The sequence below is a fragment of the Tachyglossus aculeatus genome (assembly GCF_015852505.1).
Source record: "Tachyglossus aculeatus isolate mTacAcu1 chromosome 12 unlocalized genomic scaffold, mTacAcu1.pri SUPER_6_unloc_1, whole genome shotgun sequence".
NCBI lineage: Eukaryota > Metazoa > Chordata > Mammalia > Monotremata > Tachyglossidae > Tachyglossus > Tachyglossus aculeatus.
In genome coordinates this window covers 22,393,886-22,417,770 of record NW_024044828.1, presented here as the reverse complement: position 1 = coordinate 22,417,770, position 23,885 = coordinate 22,393,886, and the positions used below count along the sequence as shown (strand labels likewise).

At 50.5% G+C, this 23,885-nt stretch overlaps 2 protein-coding genes across 3 annotated transcripts in view; both read left to right on the top strand.

The window, feature by feature from the left end:
- Positions 1–23,885, top strand: part of LOC119920907 (olfactory receptor 4K5-like) — a 38,336-nt gene that overhangs the window by 12,550 nt on the left and 1,901 nt on the right. Inside the window, exon 1 of one of the 2 annotated variants that reach the window (XM_038741136.1) lies at positions 21,735–22,544. The exons of the other annotated variant lie outside the window; for it this stretch is intronic. Coding sequence (XP_038597064.1) covers positions 21,735–22,544 — 810 coding nt within the window. Of the gene's footprint in view, positions 1–21,734; positions 22,545–23,885 lie in introns of those variants that run through there. 2 annotated transcript variants of the gene reach the window in all.
- LOC119920738 (olfactory receptor 4K15-like) lies at positions 7,149–8,120 on the top strand. Its single transcript, XM_038740889.1, has one exon. The coding sequence runs from the start codon at positions 7,149–7,151 to the stop codon at positions 8,118–8,120; it is 972 nt and encodes a 323-aa protein (XP_038596817.1).

Below are 23,885 nucleotides of genomic sequence, written 5' to 3'. Positions count from 1 at the left end.
ACTGGATCTGGTATAATAATAATCATGGTGGCATTTGTTAAAGCACTTATTATGTGTCAAACACTTTACTAAGCACCTCGATAGGTACAGGATCATCAGGTCAGACACAGTCAGCTTTCTGAGCTCGCCCATTTCCTGGGCCTGTCAGCCCCAACAGGCTTTGCTCTCCAAAAGCCAGATGCTTCCAGATGAAAACCAGAGTGAACTTGAAGTATCCGGATAATTTTGCCCAAAGTGTATTGGGTGGAAATGATTGTGTTCAGTAGTGTTGCCCTAACCTAATTCTCCAAAATCTGTCGGTGCAGAGGGATCAGTCGATTAATAATATTTCCTGAAAATCTTCTATGTGCACTTGGGAGATCATGATAGTAGATGCGAGCCCTGCCTTTAAGGGGCTTACTGTCTAGAGGAAGAGATGGATGCAGAAATAAACTGCAGGTAAGAGGAAGTAATAAGAGTGTAAAGATATGCACACAAGGGATTTGGGGCAGAGGGATGAAGGTGAATGCTTAAGTGCTCAGGTGACAAGGAAGTGCTGAAGTGGCAGTTGGAGCGCTAAAGTGGGGAGATGAAGAATCTCAGGGAAGGCCTTCAGTGGGTTTGACCATGATAACTGGTCGAGATGGAGCCCAAAGAATGGAGCCCAAAGCATGTCTTGTCAAATGCAGGGCAGACTGCAATGTGGGCAAGGGGCTGCACATCAATTAGGACCCTACTGAGAGCTCACCTCCCCCAGGAGGCCTTCCCAGACTGAGCCCACTCCTTCCTCTCCCCCTCCTCCCCATCCCCCCCGCCTTACATCCTTCCCCTCCCCACAGCACCTGTATATATGTATATATGTTTGTACATATTTATTACTCTATTTTATTTGTACATATTTATTCTATTTATTTTATTTTGTTAATATGTTTTGTTTTGTTCTCTGTCTCCCCCTTCTAGACTGTGAGCCCGCTGTTGGGTAGGGACCGTCTCTATACGTTGCCAACTTGTACTTCCCAAGCGCTTAGTACAGTGCTCTGCACACAGTAAGCGCTCAGTAAATACGATTGAATGAATGAATGAATGACCCCTGGAAACCTGCTTTTCCCAAATCCAACTGTGGGACCTGGAGTTTGTGCTCACTCTCTGGGTGCAAGACATTGGGAACAAGTTGTGTTAATTTGTTATGTTATGAATTGGAGTTATTGATGGGAATGTCGAAATGTATGGCTCCATCAGCACGGTGACCCTCACCTTTCCGGGGTCAGAGCCATTAAAGCCCAGAACTCTGAGCTGGGAGGACTAGAGTTCTGACTGAATAGCGATGGTGTTGGTGGTCTTGGGTTCTTCAATATATAGAATCGACCCTTCATCTTCAGAGGTGACAGGACTGATGGTGTGGTGTTGCACACGGGGGTGTTGGGTGTGTCTGAAAGGTGTGACCTGCTCACAATGCACATACAATCCTGCCCTTGGCTGGGTCGATTGGCGGGTGCTGAGGAAAGAGAGAGGCTGAGAAATTCGTGCTTCAGTCACTCCATGGACAAAGGGCCAGCCTGAAAGTAGGGAAAGAAGACGTAAGCAAAAGGTTGGGTGCCGTGCTAAGAGACGAATGCAAAGATTATGGTTAACACTGTTGTCGTCATCCTCCTCATCCGAATGATTGTTGCTGTTCTCACTATTCTCTTTCCCCTCTTCTTCCTCCCCGTCTGCCTTTGTAGACTGCTCTTGTCCCCCCACCCCTTACAAGCACACTTCCACAGGACAGGTAATGAGAACAGGTTCCTGCTGCTCGGCACCTTTGGCATCGACTAAAGTGGATCCACCTGACTGTCCATCTGTGGGCTGGCACGCGTGGACGCGGGGCTGCCTGCCATTCCCTTCAAAGCCCCACTGAGAGCTCACCTCCTCCAGGAGGCCTTCCCATACTGAGCCCCCTCCTTCCTCTCCCCTCCTCCCCCTCCCCATCCCCCCGCCTTACCTCCTTCCCCTCCCCACAGCACCTGTATATGTGTATATATGTTTGTACATACTTATTACTCTATTTTACTTGTACATATTTATTCTATTTATTTTATTTTGTTACTATGTTTTGTTTTATTGTCTGTCTCCCCCTTTTAGACTGTGAGCCCGCTGTTGGGTAGGGACCGTCTCAATATGTTGCCAGCTTGTACTTCCCAAGCGCTTAGTACAGTGCTCTGCACACAGTAAACGCCCAATAAATACGATTGAATGAATGAATTGAATTCCCTTTGGGAAGGGCCCTACCCGTAACGGATTGATGGGACCACAGGTCCACGCAGAGCAAATTAGCCCTTCCAGTGAGCCCCAGTCCTGGCAGGGTTTGGGTTCCTGCCCCAGTGGTCCCCAAAAGCAAAGGCGTCTCAGATGAAGACACTACGGATCTGACATCTTCTGGCCTCTCGCGGTACAGGCTTGGCTCAGAGCTAAGAATATGGGTCACTGTCATCGGCAACGGATAGGTGGCCTTAGGCCTTCTCACCATCCCCCAGGTAACCCAGAAGACGTGGGCTCTTTCTCCCCAGGGGCTGAGAAATGGAACTTCTAATGTAATTTAATCTAATGATGGTATTTGTTAAGCGCTTACTATGCGCAAAGCATTCGTTCATTCATTCAATCGTATTTATTGAGCGCTTACTGTGTGCAGAGCACTGTACTAAGCGCTTGGGAAGTACAAGTTGGCAACATATAGAGACGGTCCCTACTCAACAGTGGGCTCACAGTCTAGAAGGGGGAGACAGAGAACAAAACAAAACATATTAACAGAATAAAATAAATAGAATAAATATGTACAAATAAAATAGAGTAATAAATACGTACAAACATATATACATATATACAGGTGCTGTGGGGAGAGGAAGGAGATAAGGCGGGGGGGATGGGGAGGGGAGGAGGGAGGCGGAGGAGGGGGAGGGGAGAAGGGGGATCAGTCTGGGAAGGCCTCCTGGAGGAGGTGAGCTCTCAGTAGGGCTTTGAAAGGAAGAAGAGAGCTAGCTTGGTGGATGTGCGGAGGGAGGGCATTCCAGGCCAGGGGGATGACGTAGGCCGGGGGTCGACGGCGGGACAGGCGAGAACGAGGCACTGTGAGGAGATTAGCGGCAGAGGAGTGGAGGGTGCGGGCTGGGCTGTAGAAGGAGAGAAGGGAGGTGAGGTAGAAGCGGGCGAGGTGATGGAGAGTCTTGAAGCCGACGGTGATGAGTTTTTGCCTGATGCGTTGGTTGATTGGTAGCCACTGGATATTTTTGAGGAGGGGAGTAACATGCCCAGAGCGTTTCTGGACAAAGACAATCCGGGCAGCGGCGTGAAGTATGGATTGAAGTGGGGAGAGACAGGAGGATGGGCGATAGGAGAGGAGGCTTATACAGTAATCCAGACGGGATAGGATGAGAACCTGAACGAGCAGGGCAGCGGTTTGGATGGAGAGGAAAGGGCTGATCTTGGCAATGTTGCGGAGGTGAGACCGGCAGGTTTTGGTGATGGATTGGATGTGAGGGGTGAACGAAAGAGCAGAGTCGAGGATGACAACAAGGTTGCGGGCTTGTGAGACGGAAAGGATGGTAGTGCCTTCAACAGTGATGGGAAAGTCAGGGAGAGAGCAGGGTTTGGGAGGGAAGATAAGAAGTTCAGTCTTGGACATGTTCTAACCACTGTTCTAAGCGCTGGGGGTGATACAAGGTAATCAGGTTGTCCCACGTGGGGCTCACAGTCTTAATCCCCATTTTACAGTTGAGGTAACTGAGGCACAGAGAAGTTAAGTGATTTACCCAAAGTCACACAGCTGACAAGTGGCAGAGCCGGGATTAGAACCCATTACCTCTGACTCCCAAGCCCATGCTCTTTCCAATGAGCCACGCTGCTTCTCTGTAATTACTGTAACTCCTGTAATTACTCCTCTGGCACAGAGACTCCAGGCCGACCCCTGTGGGACCCTGGACGTGGCTCGGTCACTAAGGCCCAGTGGAATCAGCGGCTGTGGGAAGGAGTTGATATAACTCTCATCTGAGGCTCGTCCTGCCCTGCAGCTGGTGGGGAGCCACGGGGGTCCTGGCTTGGAATGACTACTCCTCCCTCCCCAGTGGGCTTCGGAAAAAGTAGGTGGGGGAAAGAGAGATCCGGAAAAGGCGGGGTGGGGACGGAGACCTAGGCAGCGAAGCAGAAGACAAGAAACCAGCGGAATTTGGGACCCCAGAAGGCGAATTTGCAGGGGCACGAGAGTCCGAGTTCTGAGAAGTTGTAGTAACCCCTGGGACAGATGGGGGTAGAGGGGTACCAGCCGAGAGACAGGAGTGGGCAGAGCTCCTGGGGGGACAGAGTTTTATGAATTAACTCGTGATAACGTGGGCACGAACACTATTCTAATTTCTAACAGGAATTATTAGTGTTGGTGCCCAGGGAGGAAGAGAATGGAGCCGGTGGTCGAGGGGTGAGCGTAGGGGGGAGGTTCTAGAGTAGGAAGATGATTCAGAGACCTGAAATCAGGGAAAAACCAACAGAGACGGGGTAAGGAAGACATGGATTTTTCAGATGAAAAAGATAGGTGTACGTGAAGGTGAATGTGCGTGGCTTTGGCTCTGGAAGCGGACGGTCCTGACGGCGAAACTACGGGCACGAGTGCGGCCGGAGGCTGATGTTGACCGCCAGCCCCTACGTCCGGTCGTAAACACGGACTGGCCCTTTCGGGTCTAATAAACCAAACAATTTTGAAGAGGTAATTATTGAATTTTATTATTGAAGTTAGGCAAAAAGTTTTGGAGTTGCTTTCTCCTTTATTTTTTCTGATCATCACCGAACAGCCTCTGTCCAGAAAACGTTTCTTGGGAAATATGACATGGGCGAAAGACCCAGGTGGCTCCCTGGCTCCGTGATATTTCTAGTGACCACATCGGGATTACTGACAGCTCGTCGCCCTGGCTCTCAGAAGGCTTCAGCCCCCGGCGGAATTAGGGTGGGAGATTGGACCGACCCCGGCCCGAGGGCGGGGACAGACTGCAGGGGCTCCGGACACAGGCCTGGGCAGTAATTAATTGCTTGTTTCAGCGGACAGTCTTTGCCTGTCCGTGATACCTGGAGCTGAGGGGCTCACTGGGGGCGAGAAGGCGGTGGGGGACTAGCACTACAGGCCTGGAAGACGCCCGGGGGTGGGGGCAGGAGATGGCAGAGGGGGCTAGCACTACGGGACGGAGGGAGGGGGCGGGAAGGCTTGGGGAGGAGGGAGAGGGATATAGCGACTCTGACTTCAGGCCCTGTTGGAGATGGGAGAAGCTCTTTCTGCCGTTCCCGGGGCTGTTTGGCGAGGTGGCAGACCTGCTCTGTCCAGCAAGGGAGAGTATCTCCACAGTCCGGGAGGAGGAAGCACTTTTTGGGTCACTAAAGATGTGTGTGTGTGTGTGTGTGTGTGTGTGTGTGTGTGTGTGTGTGTTTATGCATTCGCGGCTCTGAAAGTGACTCTGGGGGTCCCCCACCCCATTTTAGACTATCCCCCCTGTAGACTGTAAATCCGTTGTGGGCAGGGATTGTCTCTTCATTGTTGTATTGTACTTTTCAAGCGCTTAGTACAGTGCGCTGCACACGGCAAGCGCTCAGTAAATACGATTTATTGAATGAATGAATGAATGGTGGGGAGGGGACCTCCAAACGATATCTCCTGGGTCAGACCCCGGGTCCGGCCACGGCGGGTCTGCGAAACAGCGGGGGAGGGTAAGAAACTTGGAACAGGGTCTCCCCTGTTGCCCTTTTCTTACCTGCCCACTGTCCGAGTTCTGGAGGAGGGGGGGGGCAGGGTCTTGGGGAAAGGGCAGCAGCGCCGCGGCGGAGGGGAAAACCGTGGGAGCGACTTTTATCGCGTGCGCCAAGGTCCGGTCAGGGCTGGGCTCGGACCGGCGGGGAGACCGAGGTAAAGAGGACAACCGTGGCCGAGAAGGAGGGGCAGCAGGACGGGCGGGGTGGATGAGAGGAATTGTCAACAGAGTTGGGTCCCAGGCAGAAATGATATACAAACTGAGGAAACAGGAGGAAGAAGACGGTGGTAGCAAGGAGTAACAGGAATTCGTTTGGATAAAAATGGTCAAATCAAGGCCCGATTATACCCATGTGTCAGTATAGAATGGCAGATTGTTGGCCCCAGCAGATGCATTCCTAGGATTTGGGGAAGGACATTAATTTCCCCAAGCCTGATGCTTTGTTTGAGGAGGGGACACTGGAGGAGGGCAGGGCTATGGAGAAGCCAGCCGGGATGGCAGAGATTACCTCAGTTCACCCGGCGGTACTTTTAAGTCATTGGTTCTCTCCAGACCAAGGTAGCCCGTAGTTTGGCCTGGATGTGGGGTAAAATCTCTACTCCTCCTGACTCATGGTCCAGGAAGTTTCAAGGGCAAGGGCAGGGTAATCAGGGGGTCCTGGTTAAGTTTTTCTGGGGTATTAGGGAAGAGGATCATTTGGATGAGCTGCCCCCAGGAACATGGCAGAGACAAGAGAGGCAGAAGCTGAATAGGGAGAGGTGGGTGGATGGCACTTCTTGGAGACTTGGGAGAAGAAAAGCAGGCAGTGGCAGGTGGCTGAGCTCAGGAAATTCAGATCTGTGGGCAGGAAGAGTCACCAATCAATCCATCGATTATATTTATTGAGTTCTTACTCTGTGCAGAGCATTGTACTGAGCACTTGGGAGAGTACAATATAACAGAGTGGAAAACACGTTTCCTGCCCGCAAGGAGTTTATAATCTAGAGGGGGAGACAGACTTTGACATAAATAAATAAATTACGGATATGTAACCTGGCTCGTTGTGGGCGGGAAAATATGTCTGCTTGTTGCTGTACTGTTCTCTCCCAAGCTCTTAGTACAGTGCTTTGCACAAAGTAAACACTCATTATATACGAATGAATAAATGAATGAATGAATGAATGAATAAATGTTGCGGGGCTGAGGGAAGGCTGACTGGAGGGAGCAAATCCCGGTGCAAAGGCAGCGCAGAAGGGAGTGGAGAAGAAGAAAGGAGGGCTTAGTCAGGGAAGGCCTCTTGGAGGAGATGTACCTTCAGTAAGGCTTTGAACTCATTCTTCATTGTAAGTTCACCGGGAAACCTACCCCCGGGGCCCCTGTCTGACCCTCTTTTCTCTTTGGGACAATCTCAGGACTACAGCAAGGCCAGTGATGGACGGAACTAACACATCTATGGTGACCATGTTTGTGCTGCTGGGACTCACCAGTTCCCGCGAGGTGCAGCTGACCTTCTTTGTGATCTTCTCTGTGTTCTACTTGGCCATCGTGCTGGGCAACCTCCTTGTCATCCTGGCCGTGGCCTCTGACCCCCGCCTGCATTCGCCCATGTACTTCCTGCTGGCCAACCTCTCCTTCATCGACTTGTGCCAGGCCTCCTTTGCCACCCCCAAGATGATCGTCGACTTCCTCTCGGAGCCCAAGACCATCTCGTACAATGGGTGCATCACACAGATCTTCTTCCTCCACCTCTTCACTGGCAGCGAGCAGGTTTTCCTAGTGGCCATGGCTTATGACCGCTACGTGGCCATCTGCCAGCCCCTCCACTACATGACCATCATGAGTTGGCGGAAGTGCGTCGGGCTGTCCTTGATCTCGTGGGTCATCGGCTTCATACATTCCTCCAGCCAGCTGGCCTTCACCATCACCCTGCCTTTCTGCGGACCCAACGTGGTGGATAGCTTCTTATGTGACCTCCCTCGGGTAACCAAGCTGGCCTGTGTGGACTCCTACATACTGGGGCTGTTCATCATTGCTGACTCTGGCCTCCTTTCCACCAGTTGCTTTGTCCTCCTGCTGTTCTCCTACACGGTCATCCTGGGCTCTGTCTGGCGGCGGCGGTCTGCTGCCAGCATGGCCAAGGCCCGTGCTACCCTCTCTGCTCACATCACCGTGGTGGTCCTGTTCTTCGGTCCGTGCGTCTTCATCTACCTGTGGCCCTTCACCACCTACCCTGTGGACAAGGTACTGGCCGTGTTCTACACCGTGGCCACCCCTATCCTGAATCCCATCATCTACACGCTAAGGAACAAGGACATGAAGGCAGCTCTGAAGAAGCTGAGTTCTCACCATTTCAGCTCAAAGGCCTGCCAGGGGTCTCGGGGGAGGAAGACCTTCCCTTGGTAGGGTTTAGGCTCATTGCCCACCCACTCAAATGGTTGGGAGAGGGTATTCAGGCTGTGACTACAAAGCATTTCATGGCTCTGAGGAAGGAAGCAAAGTAGCCCATACTTTCTCTGACCCATCAGCAATGGCTGCCAATCCCCAGTCTGTTGACCCTCTTATCCTAAAGGGGCTTCCTCAGCCAAGACTCTATTTATTCATTCATTCACTCAATCGTATTTATTGAGTGCTTACTTTGTGGAGGACACTGTACTAAGCACTTGGGAGAGTACAGTACAACAATAAGCGGGTCTCCCTCTGGGCTACCACTTGGGAAGCCACCAGAAAGACAGTTTGGGTCTAGTGGGGAGGAACCCTGCCCTAGGGGAGAGAGAGACCTCTTGCAGGTGATGCTTCTGCCATGTTGGGGGTGGCAGTGTTGAAAAATATTCTGCAATTCCAAGATGAGGGAGGCAAAGGCGAAAGCATATTCATGAGTATGTTTTTCAGAGAATTTCTTGCACACTTTGCAGGGTGCACACACCAAGGCTGGAGCCCCCAACTCAGCCCCTTACCTTGTCTGCCAACATGGGCTCCTGAATTTGCCCTTTCAGACACCAGTGGCTGCCCGAATGCTGCCTCTCCACATGGGCAGTACTGAAATGAGGATGGGGAGGGGACAGGGGTGTGGTGTGGGATGTGATGTGGGGCAATCTGCTGGAGGATAAATGTCCACAAGAGCTTGTTTTCCTTTTGTCTTTGCCCCTCGCCCACCTTTTGAGCTTCTGGTTAAAATTCCTTTTCACTCACCTGCTACTTGTGCCCATTTTGGGAGATTTCATGACCTTTCTGGCTAAGAGAAACATCTAGTCCCAAACCTTGGCCACTTGCCTGCTCTGCCGCTGTCCAAAGTAGAAAACCCCAGCATTTCCTGTGGATTTTGATGCAGCTGTGTGTCTCCCAAAGCTACCTCCGTAGCTACCTGCCTGCTGTTTTTCTGGCTATCCAGACATGAGGACAGAACCATATCATTATACCACTAGGTCACTTGTTGCCGATTTCGTCTGGACCCTGGGCTCAGTGCAGCACTGGGGTTTCATGAGCCAGTGAGGCTGGGACCTGCTGGTGATCATCTGCTGGAGCTTGGGGCTTACCCACTTGGCCAGCCAGCAGGGCCTTCTCCACCAACCAGCCCTTCTGGGACCCCAGTATGGTGGACCACTCTTTCTGTGACTCTCTGATGACTAAGCTGGCCTGTGGGGACACCTCAGTAGTCAATTTGTTGATGGCCACAGACAGCAGTCTTTTCTCCCTGAGTTCCTTTCTTTACTTGGTCATGTCATTTGCAGTCATCTCGATCATCTTTCAGAACAGCTCTCCAGCTAGCATAACGAAGGTGCGGTCCATGTTATATGCCCACATCGCCATATTCACGGTCATCTGTGTGGGGCCGTCTACCTGGGTCATTCGGTCGCTAAACAATAAACAAGGCTCTGGTCATGTTAGAAGCAGCGTGGCTCAGTGGAAAGAGCACAGGCTTTGGAGTCAGAGGTCATGGGTTCAAATCCTGGCTCCACCAATTACCAGCTTTATGACTTTGGGCAAGTCATTTAACTTCTCTGTGCCTCAGTTACCTCATCTGTAAAATGGGGATTAAGAGTGTGAGCCTCCCGTGGGACCACCTGATCACCCTGTAACCTCCCCAGCGCTAACAGTGCTCTGCACATAGTAAGCGTTTAATAAATGTTATTATTATTATTATATGTTGTACACTGTCTTCACCCACTGTCTTCCTAAGTCCTGATATCTACACCTTGGAACGGGGAGGTGAAGGTGGCCTTGACCATGCTGAGGGAGAGATTCCAGAGACCTGCCTCTGTGTGCATTGCAGTGAGAGGTCAGAGTAGGCTTCTGTTACTTCTCCCAACCTGACTCTTCCCAGAGAAATCTCTGTATTTTTGTTAAGAAGAATGAAGAAATTCGTTAGGCAGTGAACAGTATGGGTGTTGATGGTTAAAACTCAGAGTATTCATCAATAAATTACTAGTATTTATTGAGCACCTATTGCATTTTAGTATGCTCTCAGGAGAGTGCACTAGTTATGTTATTATTATTATAGTTATCACACTAAGCTCTTATTCTGTGTCAAGCATTGTTCTAAGTAATGGAGTAGAAATAAGTTAATCAGGTTGGATACAGTTCCTGTCCCAGATGGGACTCACAGTTATGTGTTCTCAAGAGTGTACAATAGAAATAGGCACAATCCCTGTCTTCAAGGAGGTTACAATCTGGTGGAGGAAGACAGACACTAAAAATACAGAATGAAGAAGGCAAAGGGGCTATCTAGTAGGGCATTAAGGTATGTTCATAATTGTTAGGAGTTGTGAGTGCACAAGTGGATAGGTGGTGCGGAAGGGTTACCTAGGGAGACTAGCAATTAATTGGGGAAGACCCCCTAAAGAAGATATCATTTTAGAAGGGCTTTAAAGATAGGGAGAGCTATGACCAGGAAAGTTTGAATGGGGAGGGAATTCCAGGCAGTGAGAAGGTCATGAGCAGAGGGTCAATGGTAAGAGAGACAGGAGGAAGGAACCCTGAGTAGATTAACCTGAGGAGAAAGAGGAGTGCAAGCTGGTGTGTAAGTGTGAGAAGAGACAGAACTTAAAAATCAATTGAGTGTTTTAAAGTCAATGCTCAGGAGTTTCTGTTTGATATGCAGAGGAATGGGCAACCATCGGAGTTTCTAAGGCATGGGAAAATGTGTACTGAACAATATTTTAGAGATGTATTTGGGATAGTGGAGTTAGATGTGGACTGACTGGAAAGGGGAGAGACAGGAGCCAGGGAGATGAATGAGGATGCTGATGCAGTCGTCAAGATGGGATGTGATAAGCTTCTGGACCAGGGTGGTGGCTGTTTGGATGGAGAGGAAGGAGTAGATTCTGAAAGAGTTGGGAAGGAAAAGCCGACAGGATTTAGCAACAGAACCAGTACAGCGATTGAAAGATAGGGAGGTGTTGAGGTTCATGCCAAGGTTGCGTTCTTCAGAGATGGTGGTGATGTTAACTCTGGGAAAATTAAATGGAGGAGAGGATTTGGGACAGAAGATGAGTTCAGATTTGCAAGTATTCTTGTATCCTCTCTCTGTTTCTTCTTTCTGTCCTTCCTTCTTTCCTTCCCTGACACAGATAATTGACTTGCTGATGGTGTCTGCAACCAGGTTCCTGGCCTAATCCTAGGCCCCGAAATCCTGCTCGCAGTGGCTTCAGGAAGTGCTGAGTGATGGCTGTTTCAGAAGAATATCAAGGGAAATAGTCCCTTTATTGGACATTGATGGTGTGGAGCTGGCTACTGTAGCAGTTCTGGGATGAAATAAAACACGCTGCTCTCCTGAATGTCCTGTGTTCTTTTGGGGAAAAAAAGAAGGGGGAGCCAGGGTCTGGTCATAAAATCTCCCCTGGTCCCCGGTCTGGGAGACACAGCTCCCCACTTGCCTGGCTCCACAGCCCTTGAGGGCTTCTTCTCACCAGACAGCCTATTGTGACTCCTGAATGACACTGGATTGCTGCTTACAAGCATTACTGGGGCCCACCAGACTCATGGCAGTCCAGTTGATGCTGACCCTCTTAATCAGCCTGAAGGAATGAAGAACAATGGTGATGACAGGGTCATCAACCTTTCCTCTCCACTCCACTTCCCCAAGACACTGATTGAACGTGCTCTTGGGTGTCTCAACTGATTGCTAAAAATGTGGTTTCTGCCTCTGTTTCTCCCCTCATTCTCTTCAGGTGGGATGAATGGTTGGGAGAAGACCCGTTGGGACCTGGGTGCACCACGATCTCCCTTGGACCACACTCCTCTGCCCCCTGGGGACCAGCCCACCCTGACCCTCCCCTGTCCACTTCCCCAGCCTGTCCCTTCTCCAGCTCTCCCTCTTGTCCACAGGCCTTAGGTATTAAAACTAAACCCCCAGGAACTGCACTGTTCAGGCCAGATGGCCTCAGTCTCCCTAACCTTGAAAGAAATAGTAAATAAAGCTGCTTGCCCCGGGGGAATGAGAGGTACAGATTCTGCCCACACTCACTCAGCGCCAGACACAAGTCTGTCTCCCGTTCAGGCAGCTTACATCGCTCGTGTCTGACCTAATAAACCACCTTGTCCTAGATGGCTTCTCTTTGAAGCAAGGACATATGGCCTAGAAGCAGCGTGGTCTAGTGGATAGAGCACAGGCTGCGGAGTCGCAGGACTTGAGTTATAATCCTGTTATTATACTTATCTTCCCCACAACCTTAGGCAAGTCATGGAATTAACTTCACTATGCTTCAGTTTCTTCATCTGTAAAATGGGGAGTCACAACCTATTCTCCTTATTATTCAGAGTGTAACCCCTATGTTGAACAAGATAAGCAGGTCGGTACAGTCCCTGTATCTACTGCAGTGCTTAGCACATAGTAAGCACTTAACAAGTACCATTATTATTAAGATGGAGGTAACTGGTCACTCTGAACTTGTCATTGCCCTCTACTCCAATCTGGCTGCACTTTGAGTTCTTGGAGTCTGGGGACATGGTTCCTGACTTTGATTCTGATTTGATTTTGCTCTCAATTCATTAGCAGGAGCAGCTGACAAGATAGGTGAGATTCAATATTTTACCACAGGTAACCAGAAAATGACCAATTTTATCCATGGAACTCTGTTTCTCTGTAGCTGTGCTAGTGGGTTTCAGAGAGTACCATAATAATAATAGTAATAGTGGCATTTGTTATTATGCTTATTATGTACCTAGCACTGGGGTACATACAAGATAATCAGATTAGGCACAGTCCCTGTCCCCCACTGGGCTCACAGTATATGGAGAGGGAACATATCGAATCCCCATTTTGTGGATGAGGAAACTGAGGCACCAAGAAGTAAAAATAACTTGCCTAAAGTCACAAAGTGGCAGAATAGGAATCCTCTGATTCCCAGGCCCATGCTCTTTCCTCTTGGCCATGCAGGTGCTCACCATCATCGACACTGTCCCATTATTCACGTAGGATGACCCATGTATGAAGGAGCCCTTTGAAGCAGGCTGTAAATCTCCCCAAACCCATTGCTGAACAGGGTACTTGTTTCCCTGAGACTAAATCCCAGAGCATCTTGGGATCCAGCTTGAATTAGACCAACGGCCCAGGAAATCATGGCAACTGCATGTCACCACGGCAATGCCTGGGGGTGGGTCTGCATGGGGCTATGGGTGGGGATGGGTTCGATCTACACGCACTCCCTTGGTGACCTCATTCGCTCCCACGGCTTCAACTATCATCTCTACGCTGATGACACCCAGATCTACATCTCTGCCCCTGCTCTCTCCCCCTCTCTCCAGGCTCGCATCTCCTCCTGCCTTCAGGACATCTCCATCTGGATGTCTGCCCGCCACCTAAAGCTCAACATGTCGAAGACTGAACTCCTTGTCTTCCCTCCCAAATCTTGCCCTCTCCCTGACTTTCCCATCTCTGTTGACGGCACTACCATCCTTCCCTTCTCACAAGCCCGCAACCTTGGTGTCATCCTCGACTCCGCTCTCTCATTCACCCCTCACATCCAAGCCGTCACCGAAACCTGCCGGTCTCAGCTCCGCAACATTGCCAAGATCTGCCCTTTCCTCTCCATTCATACCGCTACCCTGCTCATTCAAGCTCTCATCCTATCCCGTCTGGACTACTGCATCAGCCTTCTCTCTGATCTCCCATCCTCGTGTCTCTCTCCACTTCAATCCATACTTAATGCTGCTGCCCGGATTATCTTTGTCCAGAAACGCTCTGGGCATATTACTCCTTTCCTCAAAAATCTCCAGTGGCTACCAATCAATCTGCGCATCAGGCAGAAACTCCTCACCCTGGGCTTCAAGGCTGTCCATCACCTCGCCCCCTCCAACCTCACCTCCCTTCACTCCTTCTACAGCCCAGCCCACACCCTCCGCTCCTCCGCCGCTAATCTCCTCACCGTACCTCGTTCTCGCCTGTCCCGCCATCGACCCCCGGCCCACGTCATCCCCCGGGACTGGAATGCCCTCCCTCTGCCCATCCGCCAAGCTAGCTCTCTTCCTCCCTTCAAGGCCCTACTGAGAGCTCACCTCCTCCAGGAGGCCTTCCCAGACTGAGCCTCTTCCTTCCTCTCCTCCTCGTCCCCCTCTCCATGCCCCCCATCTTACCTCCTTCCCTTCCCCACAGCACCTGTATATATGTATATATGTTTGTACATATTTATTACTCTATTTATTTATTTATTTATTTTACTTGTACATATCTATTCTATTTATTTTATTTTGTTAGTATGTTTGGTTTTGTTCTCTGTCTCCCCCTTTTAGACTGTGAGCCCACTGTTGGGTAGGGACTGTCTCTATATGTTGCCAATTTGTACTTTCCAAGCGCTTAGTACAGTGCTCTGCACATAGTAAGCGCTCAATAAATACGATTGATGATGATGATGATGATGATGGGCAGGACTGGGATGGGCTGGGCGTTGTGGGCTGGGCTGGACTTGACTGGCATAGACAGGGCTTTGTTGGGCCGGGCTGGGTGGGGCCCCAAAACTTGAGCCAGGCTAGGGCTGCAACTAACAGGCCCCAGACCAGCATTCCATCCTAGAAAACAGGCAATCAGTACATCAAGGAAAACAGATCACACTAGCATTTCCGGGACCAGTGCTACCACCATCAGGAAGCGGTTTTTCCCTTTCCTGCCCACTCTTCTCCCACCTGTGCTCAGAGGTTAGTCGGAGCTCCACCATGACTCCAACAGTCTTTCCAAGAAGAGACCCTGTCTCCCACTGCTGGAGGTTTATTCCACTATTTTAAAACCGTTCTGTGTTTTCTTTCTCACATCTTTTCCCTTGCAGGATCACCACCCCCTCAACCTTTACCCTCCCGTTGACACCCCCTGCCGGGTTTGAGAAGAAGAAGCAAGGTCGGGTGTCATGTGTCACGTTTGGCAGTAATCACCCTGGAGCATTGTGCAGCCGAGAAGAGTTTTGCTCTGAGTTCTAGGGAAGCCTGCCTGCGAGGCCATGTTCATTGGAAGCTTACACGTTCTCTCCTCAGCCTCCATATGGCTCCTGTACCTTCTGGTTCCTCACCGTATAGGTGAAGGGGTTCGGGAGGGGTGTTAAGACAGTGTAGAATACCGAGAAGACCTTGTCTGCGGAGAATCTGCTGGATGGCCACGCATAGATAAAAACACACAACATGGAGAAGAGAGTGACCTCCATGCCGTGGACCTAGCTGGTGGATGGTGCCTTGCCCAAACCAGCTCCTGATCAGCCCCTGAAGGTGAGCAGGCTGACAGTGTAGGAGGTGAGCAAGATGAGAAACAGTGCTTGGCACACAGTACCATAAGTACTATAATTATTAATTATCTGTTGCTAAGTACAGTGCTTGGCACTTAGTATGTCCTTTCAAATACCATTAAAAAGCAAACCAAAAAAATCCAAACAGCTATCCACCTTGTTGTGACTGAAATAAGACAGGGTCACCATGAAGGTCAATGTACGCCAGAGAAGTTAAGTGACTTACACGAGGTCATACAGTAGAAAAGTGGGGGAGCTGGAATTAGAACCCAGGTCCTCTGACTCCTAGGACCATGATGATGATGATGATGGCATTTATTAAGTGCTTACTATGTGCAAAGCACTGTTCTAAGCGCTAGGGAGGTTACAAGGTGATCAGGTTGTCCCACGGGGGGCTCACAGTCTTAACCCCCATTTTACAGATGAGGTCACTGAGGCACAGAGAAGGTAAGTGGCTCGCCCAAAGTCACACAGCTGACAGGTGGCAGAGCCGGGATTTGAACCCCTGACCTCTGACTCCAAAGCCCGGCTCTTTCCACTGAGCCACGCTGCTTCTAATAGTGTGCTTTTTACACTAAATCACACTGCACTTGGGAAAGTACAATACAATAGAGTTGATAGACATGATTCCTGCCCAAAAGGAGTTTTCAGTCTAGAAGTGGAAGTTTGTCCTGCTGATTTGTGGTAGTTAATAATAATAATAATAATAGCATTTGTTTAGTGCTTACTATGTGTGAAGCACTGTTCTAAGCGCTGGGGGGATACAAGGTGATCAGGTTGTCCCACGTGGGGCTCACAGTCGTAATACCCATTTTACAGATGAGGTAATTGAGGCACAGAGAAATTAAGTAACTTGCCCAAAGTCACACAGCTGACAAGCGGCAGAGCCGGGATTAGAACACTTAACCTCTGACTCCCGAGCCCATGCTCTTTCCACTGAACCATGCTGCTTCTCTGTAATTACTGTAACTCCTGTAATTACTCTTCTGGCACAGAGACTCCAGGCCGACCCCTATGGGACCCAGGACGTGGCTCGGTCACTAAGGCCCAGTGGAATCAGCGGCTGCGGGAAGGAGTTGATATAACTCTCGTCTGAGGCCCGTCCTGCCCTGCAGCTGGTGGGAGCCGCCGGGGTCCTGACGTCGTGACGACTCCTCCCACCCCAATGGGCTTTGGAAAAAGTAGGTGGGGGAGAGAGGGGATCCGGAAAAGACAGGGTGGGGACAGAGACCCAGGCAGCGAAGCAGAAGACAAGAAATCAGCGAAGCTTGGCTCCCCTAAAGGCTAATTTGGAGGGGCACGAGAGTCCGAGTTCAGAGATGTTGTAGCAACCCCTGGGAAAGGTAAGGGTAGAGTGGTCAGCCGAGAGACAGGAGTGGGCAGAGTTCCTGGGGGGACAGAATTTTATGAATTAACTGGTGATAATGTGAGCACAAACACTATTCTAATTTCTAACAGGAACTATTAGTGTTGGTGCCCAGGGAGGAGGAGATTGGGGCCGGTGGTCGAGGGGTGAGCATACGGGGGAGGTTCTAGAGGAGGAAGATGATTCAGAGATCTGAAATCAGGGAAAAACCAACAGAGGCGGGGTAAGGAAGACATGAATTTTTCAGATGAAAACGATAGGTGTCCGTGAAGGTGAATGTGCGTGGATTTGACCCTGGAAGCGGACGGACCTGACGGCGAAACTACGGGCACGAGTGCGGCCAGAGACTGATGCTGACCTCCAGCCCCTACGTCCGGACGTAAACACGGGCTGGCCCTTTCGGGTCTAATAAACCAAACAATTTTGAAGAGGTAATTATTGAATTTTATTATTGAAGTTAGGCAAAAAGTTTTGGAGTTGCTTTCGCCTATATTTTTTCTGATCATCACCGAAGAGCCTCTGTCCAGAAAACGTTTCTTGGGAAATATGGCATAGGCGAAAGACCCAGGTGGCTCCCTGGCTCCGTGATATTTCTAGTGACCACATCGGGGCTACTGACAGCTCGTCTCCCTGGCGTTCAGCAGGTTTCAGCCCCTGGCGGAATTAGCGTCGGAGATTGGACCGAACCCGGACCGAGGGCGGGGCCAGACTGCAGGGGCTCCGGCCACAGGCCTGGACAGTAATTAATTGCCTGTTTCAGCGGACAGTCTTTGCCTGTCCGCGATACCTGGAGCTGAGGGGCTCACTGGGGGTGGGAAGGCGGTGCGGGACTAGCACCACAGGCCTGGAAGACGTCCGGGGTGGGGGCAGGAGATGGCAGAGGGGGTTAGCACTACAGGACGGAGAGAGGGGGCGCGAAGGGTTGGGGAGGAGGGACGGGGATATAGCGACTCTGACTTCAGGCCCTGTTGGAGATGGGGGAAGCTCTTCCTGCCGTTCCCGGGGCAGTTTGGCGAGGGGACAGACCTGCTCTGTCCAGCAAGGGAGAGTATCTCCACAGTCCGGGAGGAGGAAGCACTTTTTGGGTCACTAAAGATGTGTGTGTGTGTGTGTGTGTGTGTGTGTGTGTGTTTGCATGTGCTCGCGGCTCTGAAACTGACTTGGGGGTCGTCCCCCCCCCAACACTTTAGACTATTCCCCCTGTAGACTGTAAGCCCGTTGTGGGCAGGGACTGTCTCTTCATTGTTGTGTTGTACTTTCTAAGCGCTAAGTACAGTGCTCTCCACACAATAAGCGCTCAATAAGTACGATTAAATGATTGAATGAATGAATGAATGAATGAATTGGGGGGAGAGGACCTCCAGGAGACATCTCCTGGGTCAGACCCTGGGTCCGGACACGACGGGTCTGCGAAACAGCCGGGGAGGGAAAGACGCTTGGAGCAGGGTCTCCCCTGCTGCTCTTTTCTTACCGGCCCACCGTCCGAGTTCCGGAGTCGGGGGGACAGGGTCTGCCAAGATCCGCCCTACATTGCCAAGATCCGCCCTTTCCTCTCCATCCACACCGCTACCCTTCTCATTCAAGCTCTCATCCTATCCCGTTTGGACTACTGCATCAGCCTTCTCTCTGTTCTCCCATCCTCGTGTCTCTCCCCACTTCAATCCATACTTCATGCTGCTGCCCGGATTGTCTTTGTCCAGAAACGCTCTGGGCATGTTACTCCCCTCCTCAAAAATCTCCAGTGGCTACCAATCAATCTGTGCATCAGGCAGAAACTCCTCACCCTGGGCTTCAAGGCTCTCCATCACCTCGCCCCCTCCTACCGCACCTCCCTTCTCTGCTTCTACAGCCCACCCCGCACCCTCCGCTCCTCTGCCGCTAATCTCCTCACCGTACCTCGTTCTCGCCTGTCCCGCCATCGACCCCCGGCCCACGTCATCCCCCGGGCCTGGAATGCCCTCCCTCTGCCCATCCGCCAAGCTAGCTCTCTTCCTCCCTTCAAGGCCCTACTGAGAGCTCACCTCCTCCAGGAGGCCTTCCCAGACTGAGCCCCCTCCTTCCTCTCCCCATCCTCCCCCTCATCTTACCTCCTTCCCTTCCCCACGGCAGCTGTATATATATATATATATATATGTTTGTACATATTTATTACTCTATTTATTTATTTATTTATTTATTTTACTTGTACATATCTATTCTATTTATTTTATTTTGTTAATATGTTTGGTTTTGTTCTCTGTCTCCCCCTTCCAGACTGTGAGCCCACTGTTGGGTAGGGACTGTCTCTATATGTTGCCAACTTGTACTTCCCAAGCGCTTAGTACAGTGCTCTGCACACAGTAAGCGCTCAATAAATACGATTGATGATGATGGGGGAAAAGGCAGCAGCGCCGGGGGGTTGGGGGGGAACCGTGGGAGCGGCTCTTATCCCGTGTGCCAGGATCCGGTTGGGGCTGGGCTCGGGGCGGCGGGGAGACCGAGGTAAAGAGGACTACCGTGTCCAAGAAGGAGAGGCAGCAGGGCGGGCGAGGTGGGTGGAAGGGATTGTAAGCACAGTGGGGTCCCAGGCAGAAATGATATACAAGCTGAGGAAACAGGAGGAAGAATGCGTCTGAAGCAGGGAGTAACAGGAATTCATCCGGATAAGGATGGTCAAATTAAGGATTGATTATACCCTTCTATTAGGATAGAATGGCAGACTGTTGGCCTCAGCAGATGCCTTTCTGGGATTTGGGGAAGGACATTAACTTCCCCAAACCTGATACTTTGGGTGAGGAGGGGGCATTGGAGGAGGGCAAGTCTATGGAGGAGCCAGTCGGGATGGCAGAGATTACCTCAGTTCACCCGATGGTACTTTTAAGTCATTGGCTCTCTCCAGACAGAGATAGCCCGGATTTTGACCTGGATGTGGCATTAAATCTCTACTCCTCCTGACTTATAGTCCAGGAGGTTTCAAGGGTAAGTGCAGGGTAATCAGGGAGTCCTGGTTAAATTGGTCTGGGGTATTAGGAAAGAGGGTCATTTGGATGAGCTGATCCCCAGGGAGATGGCAGAGACAAGAGAGGCAGAAGCTGAATAGGGATAGGTGAGTAGACGGAGCTTCTTGGAGAGTTGGGAGAGTAATAATAATAATAATAATAATAATAATAATAATAATAATAATAACATTTGTTAAGCTCTTACTATGTGCAAAGCACTGTTCTAAGCGCTGAGGAGGATACAAGGTGTTCAGGTTGTCCCACGTGGGGCTCACAGTCTTAATTCCCTTTTTACAGATGAGGTAACTGAGGCCCAGAGCAGTTAAGTGTTGACCAAAGTCACACAGCAGACTATTGGCAGAGTCGGGATTTGAACCCATGACCTCAGACTTTCAAGCCCGGGCTCTTTCCATTGAGCAACACTGCTTCTCAAGAGGAGAAAAGCGCTCGGGGCTGGTGGCTGAGCTCAGCAAATTCAGATCTGTGGGCAGGAAGACTCACCAATCAATCCATCGATCAATCATATTTATTGAGCTTTTACTCTGTGCAGAGCATTGTACTAAGCTCTTGGGAGAGTACAATATAACAGAGTGGAAGACATGTTTTCTGCCCACAAGAAGTTTATAATCTAGAGGGGGAGGCAGACATTGATATAAATAAATAAATTACGGATATGCAACTGAGCTCGTTGTGGGCAGGAAATGTGTCTGCTTGTTGTTGTATTGTTCTCTCCCAAGCGCTTAGTACAGTGCTTTGCACAAAGTAAGCGCTCAATGTATACGAGTGAATGAATGAATGAATAAATATTGTGGGTTTCAGGGAAGGCTGACGAGAGGGAGCCAATCCCAGTTCCAAGGCAGCGTAGAAGGGAGTGGAGAAGAGAAAAGGTGGGCTTTATTCAGGGAAGACCTCTTGAAGGAGATGTGCCTTCAATAAGACTTTAAGTGGTGGCTGAATAGATGGGATGAGCCCCCCAAAACAGTGAGATTAGATAACCCAAAACATTTTCATTTAATATTACCGTGTAAAATGTGTCACAGCATGTCCTTTTATACTACTTTTTTTCCTCTTCTCATTGGAAAACATGAATTGTCACACATGAGAAACAACATGACCTAGTGGAGAGAGCAGGTGTCTTGGAGTTAGAACACCTAGGCTCTAAGCCCAGCTCCACCACTATTTTTTTTCTTATGGTATTTAAGCACTTATAGTGCTTACACGGAGCTAAGAACTGGGGTAGATCCAAAATAATCAGGTTGGACACAGTCTCTGTCCCACATACAGCCTCACAGTCTTAACCTTCAAGGCTCTCCATCACCTCACCCCCTCCTACCTCACCTCCCTTCTTTCCTCCTACAGCCCAGCCCGCACCCTCTGCTCCTCTGACGCTAACCTCCTCATTATGCCTCGTTCTCTCCTGTCCCGCCGTTGACCCCCTGCCCACGTCCTCCCCCTGGCCTGGAATGCCCTCCCTTCACACATCCGCCAAGCTAGCTCTCTTCCTCCCTACAAAGCTCACCTCCTCCAGGAGGCCTTCCCAGACTTAGCCCCCTCCTTCCTCTCCCCCTCCCCCACCCCCCATCCTCCCCACCTTACCTCCTTCCCCTCCCCACAGCACTTGTATATACGTATATATGTTTGTACATATTTATTACTCTATTTATTTACTTATTTTACTTGTACATATTTATTCTATTTATTTTATTTTGTTAATATGTTTTGTTTTGTTGTCTGTCTCCCCTTCTAGACTGTGAGCCCGCTGTTGGGTAGGGACCGTCTCTATATGTTGCCAACTTGTACTTCCCAAGCGCTAAATACAGTGCTCTGCACACAGTAAGTGCTCAATAAATACGATTGAATGAATGAACTCACTCTTCATTGTGAGTTCACCGGGAAACCTACCCCCGGGGCCCCTTTCTGACCCTCTCTTCTCTTTGGGGCAATCTCAGGACAAACGGCAAGGCCAGTGATGAACGGAACGAATACATCTATGGTGACCGAGTTTGTGCTGCTGGGACTTACGAGTTCCCGCGAGGTGCAGCTGACCTTCTTTGTGATCTTCTCTGCGTTCTACTTGGCCATCGTGCTGGGCAACCTCCTTGTCATCCTGGCCGTGGCCTCCGACCCCCACCTACATTCTCCCATGTACTTCCTGCTGGCCAACCTCTCCTTCATCGACGTGTGCCAGGCCTCCTTTGCTACCCCCAAGATGATCGTTGACTTCCTCTCAGAGCCCAAGACCATCTCGTACAATGGGTGCATCACACAGATCTTCTTTGTCCACCTCTTCACTGGCAGCGAGCAGGTTTTCCTAGTGGCCATGGCTTATGACCGCTACGTGGCCATCTGCCAGCCCCTCCACTACGTGACCATCATGAGTTGGCGGAAATGTGTGGGGCTGTCATTGATCTCGTGGGTCATCGGCTTCATACATTCCTCCAGCCAGCTGGCCTTCACCGTCAACCTGCCTTTCTGCGGACCCAACGTGGTGGATAGCTTCTTCTGTGACCTCCCTCGGGTGACCAAGCTGGCCTGTGTGGACACCTACGTACTGGGGCTGTTCATCATTGCTGACGCTGGCCTCATTTCCACCAGTTGCTTTGTCCTCCTACTGGCCTCCTACACGGTCATCCTGGGCTCTGTCTGGCGGCGGCGGTCTGCTGCCAGCATGGCCAAGGCCCGTGCTACCCTCTCTGCTCACATCACCGTGGTGGTCCTGTTCTTCGGCCCGTGCGTCTTCATCTACCTGTGGCCCTTCACCACCTACCCTGTGGACAAGGTACTGGCCGTGTTCTACACCGTGGCCACCCCTATCCTGAATCCCATCATCTACACGCTAAGGAACAAGGACATGAAGGCAGCTCTGAAGAAGCTGAGTTCTCACCATTTCAGCTCAAAGCCCTGCCAGGGGTCTCTGGGGAGGAAGACCTTCCCTTGGTAGGGTTTAGGCTCATTGCCCACCCACTCAAAGGGTTGGGAGAGGGTATTCAGGCTGTGACTGCAAAGCGTTTCATGGCTCTGAGGAAGGAAACAAAGTAGCCCATACTCTCTCTGACCCATCAGCAATGGCTGCCAATCCCCAGTCTGTTGACTCTCTTAACCTAAAGGGGATTCCTCAGCCAAAACTCTATTTATTCATTCATTCACTCAATCGTATTTATAGAGCGCTTACTGTGTGCAGAACACTGTACTAAGCACTTGGGAGAGTACAATACAACAATAAGTGGGTCTTCTTCTGGGCTACCACCATCAGAAGGAGAATATGGGTCTAGTGGGGAGGGGCCCTAGGGGAGAGAGAGAGACCTCTGGCAGGTGATGCTTCTGCCATGTTAGGGGTGGCAGTGTTGAAGCATGTTCTGCAATTCCAAGATGAGGCAGGCAAAGGCAAAAGCGTATCCATGAGTGTGTTTTTCAGAGAATTTCTTGTGCACTTTGCAGTGTGCACACACCAATGTGGGAGCCCCCATCTCAGCCCCTTACCTTGTCTGCCAACATGGGCTCCTGAATTGGGCCTCTCAGACACCAGCTGATGCCCAAACTGCTACCTCCCTTTCCACATGGCCAGGACTGAAATGAGGATGGGGAGGGGACAGGGGTGTGGTGTGGGATGTGATGTGGGGCAATCTGGTGAAGGATAACTGCCCACAAGAGCTTGTTTTTCCTTTGTCTTTGCCCCTCGTCCACCTTTTGAGCTTCTGGTTAAAATTCCTTTTCACTCACCTGCTGTTTGTGCCCATTTTGGGAGATTTCATGGCCTTTTCATCTAAAAGAAACGTCTATTCCTACCCATTGGCCACTTGCCTGCTCTGCTGCTGTCCAGAGTAGGAAACTCCAGCATTTCCTGTAGATTTTGATGCAGCTGTGTGTCTCCCAAAGCTACTTCCATAGCTACCTGCCTGCTGTTTTTCTGGCTATCCAGACATGAGGACAGAACCAGATCATTATATCACTAGGCCACTTGTTTCCGATTTCATTTGGACCCTGGGCTCAGTGCAGCCACTGGGGTTTCATGAGCCAGTGGGCCTGGGTCCTGCTGGTGATCATCTGCTGGAGCTTGGGACTTACCCACTTGGCCAGCCAGCAGGGCCTTCTCCACCAACCAGCCCTTCTGGGACTCCAG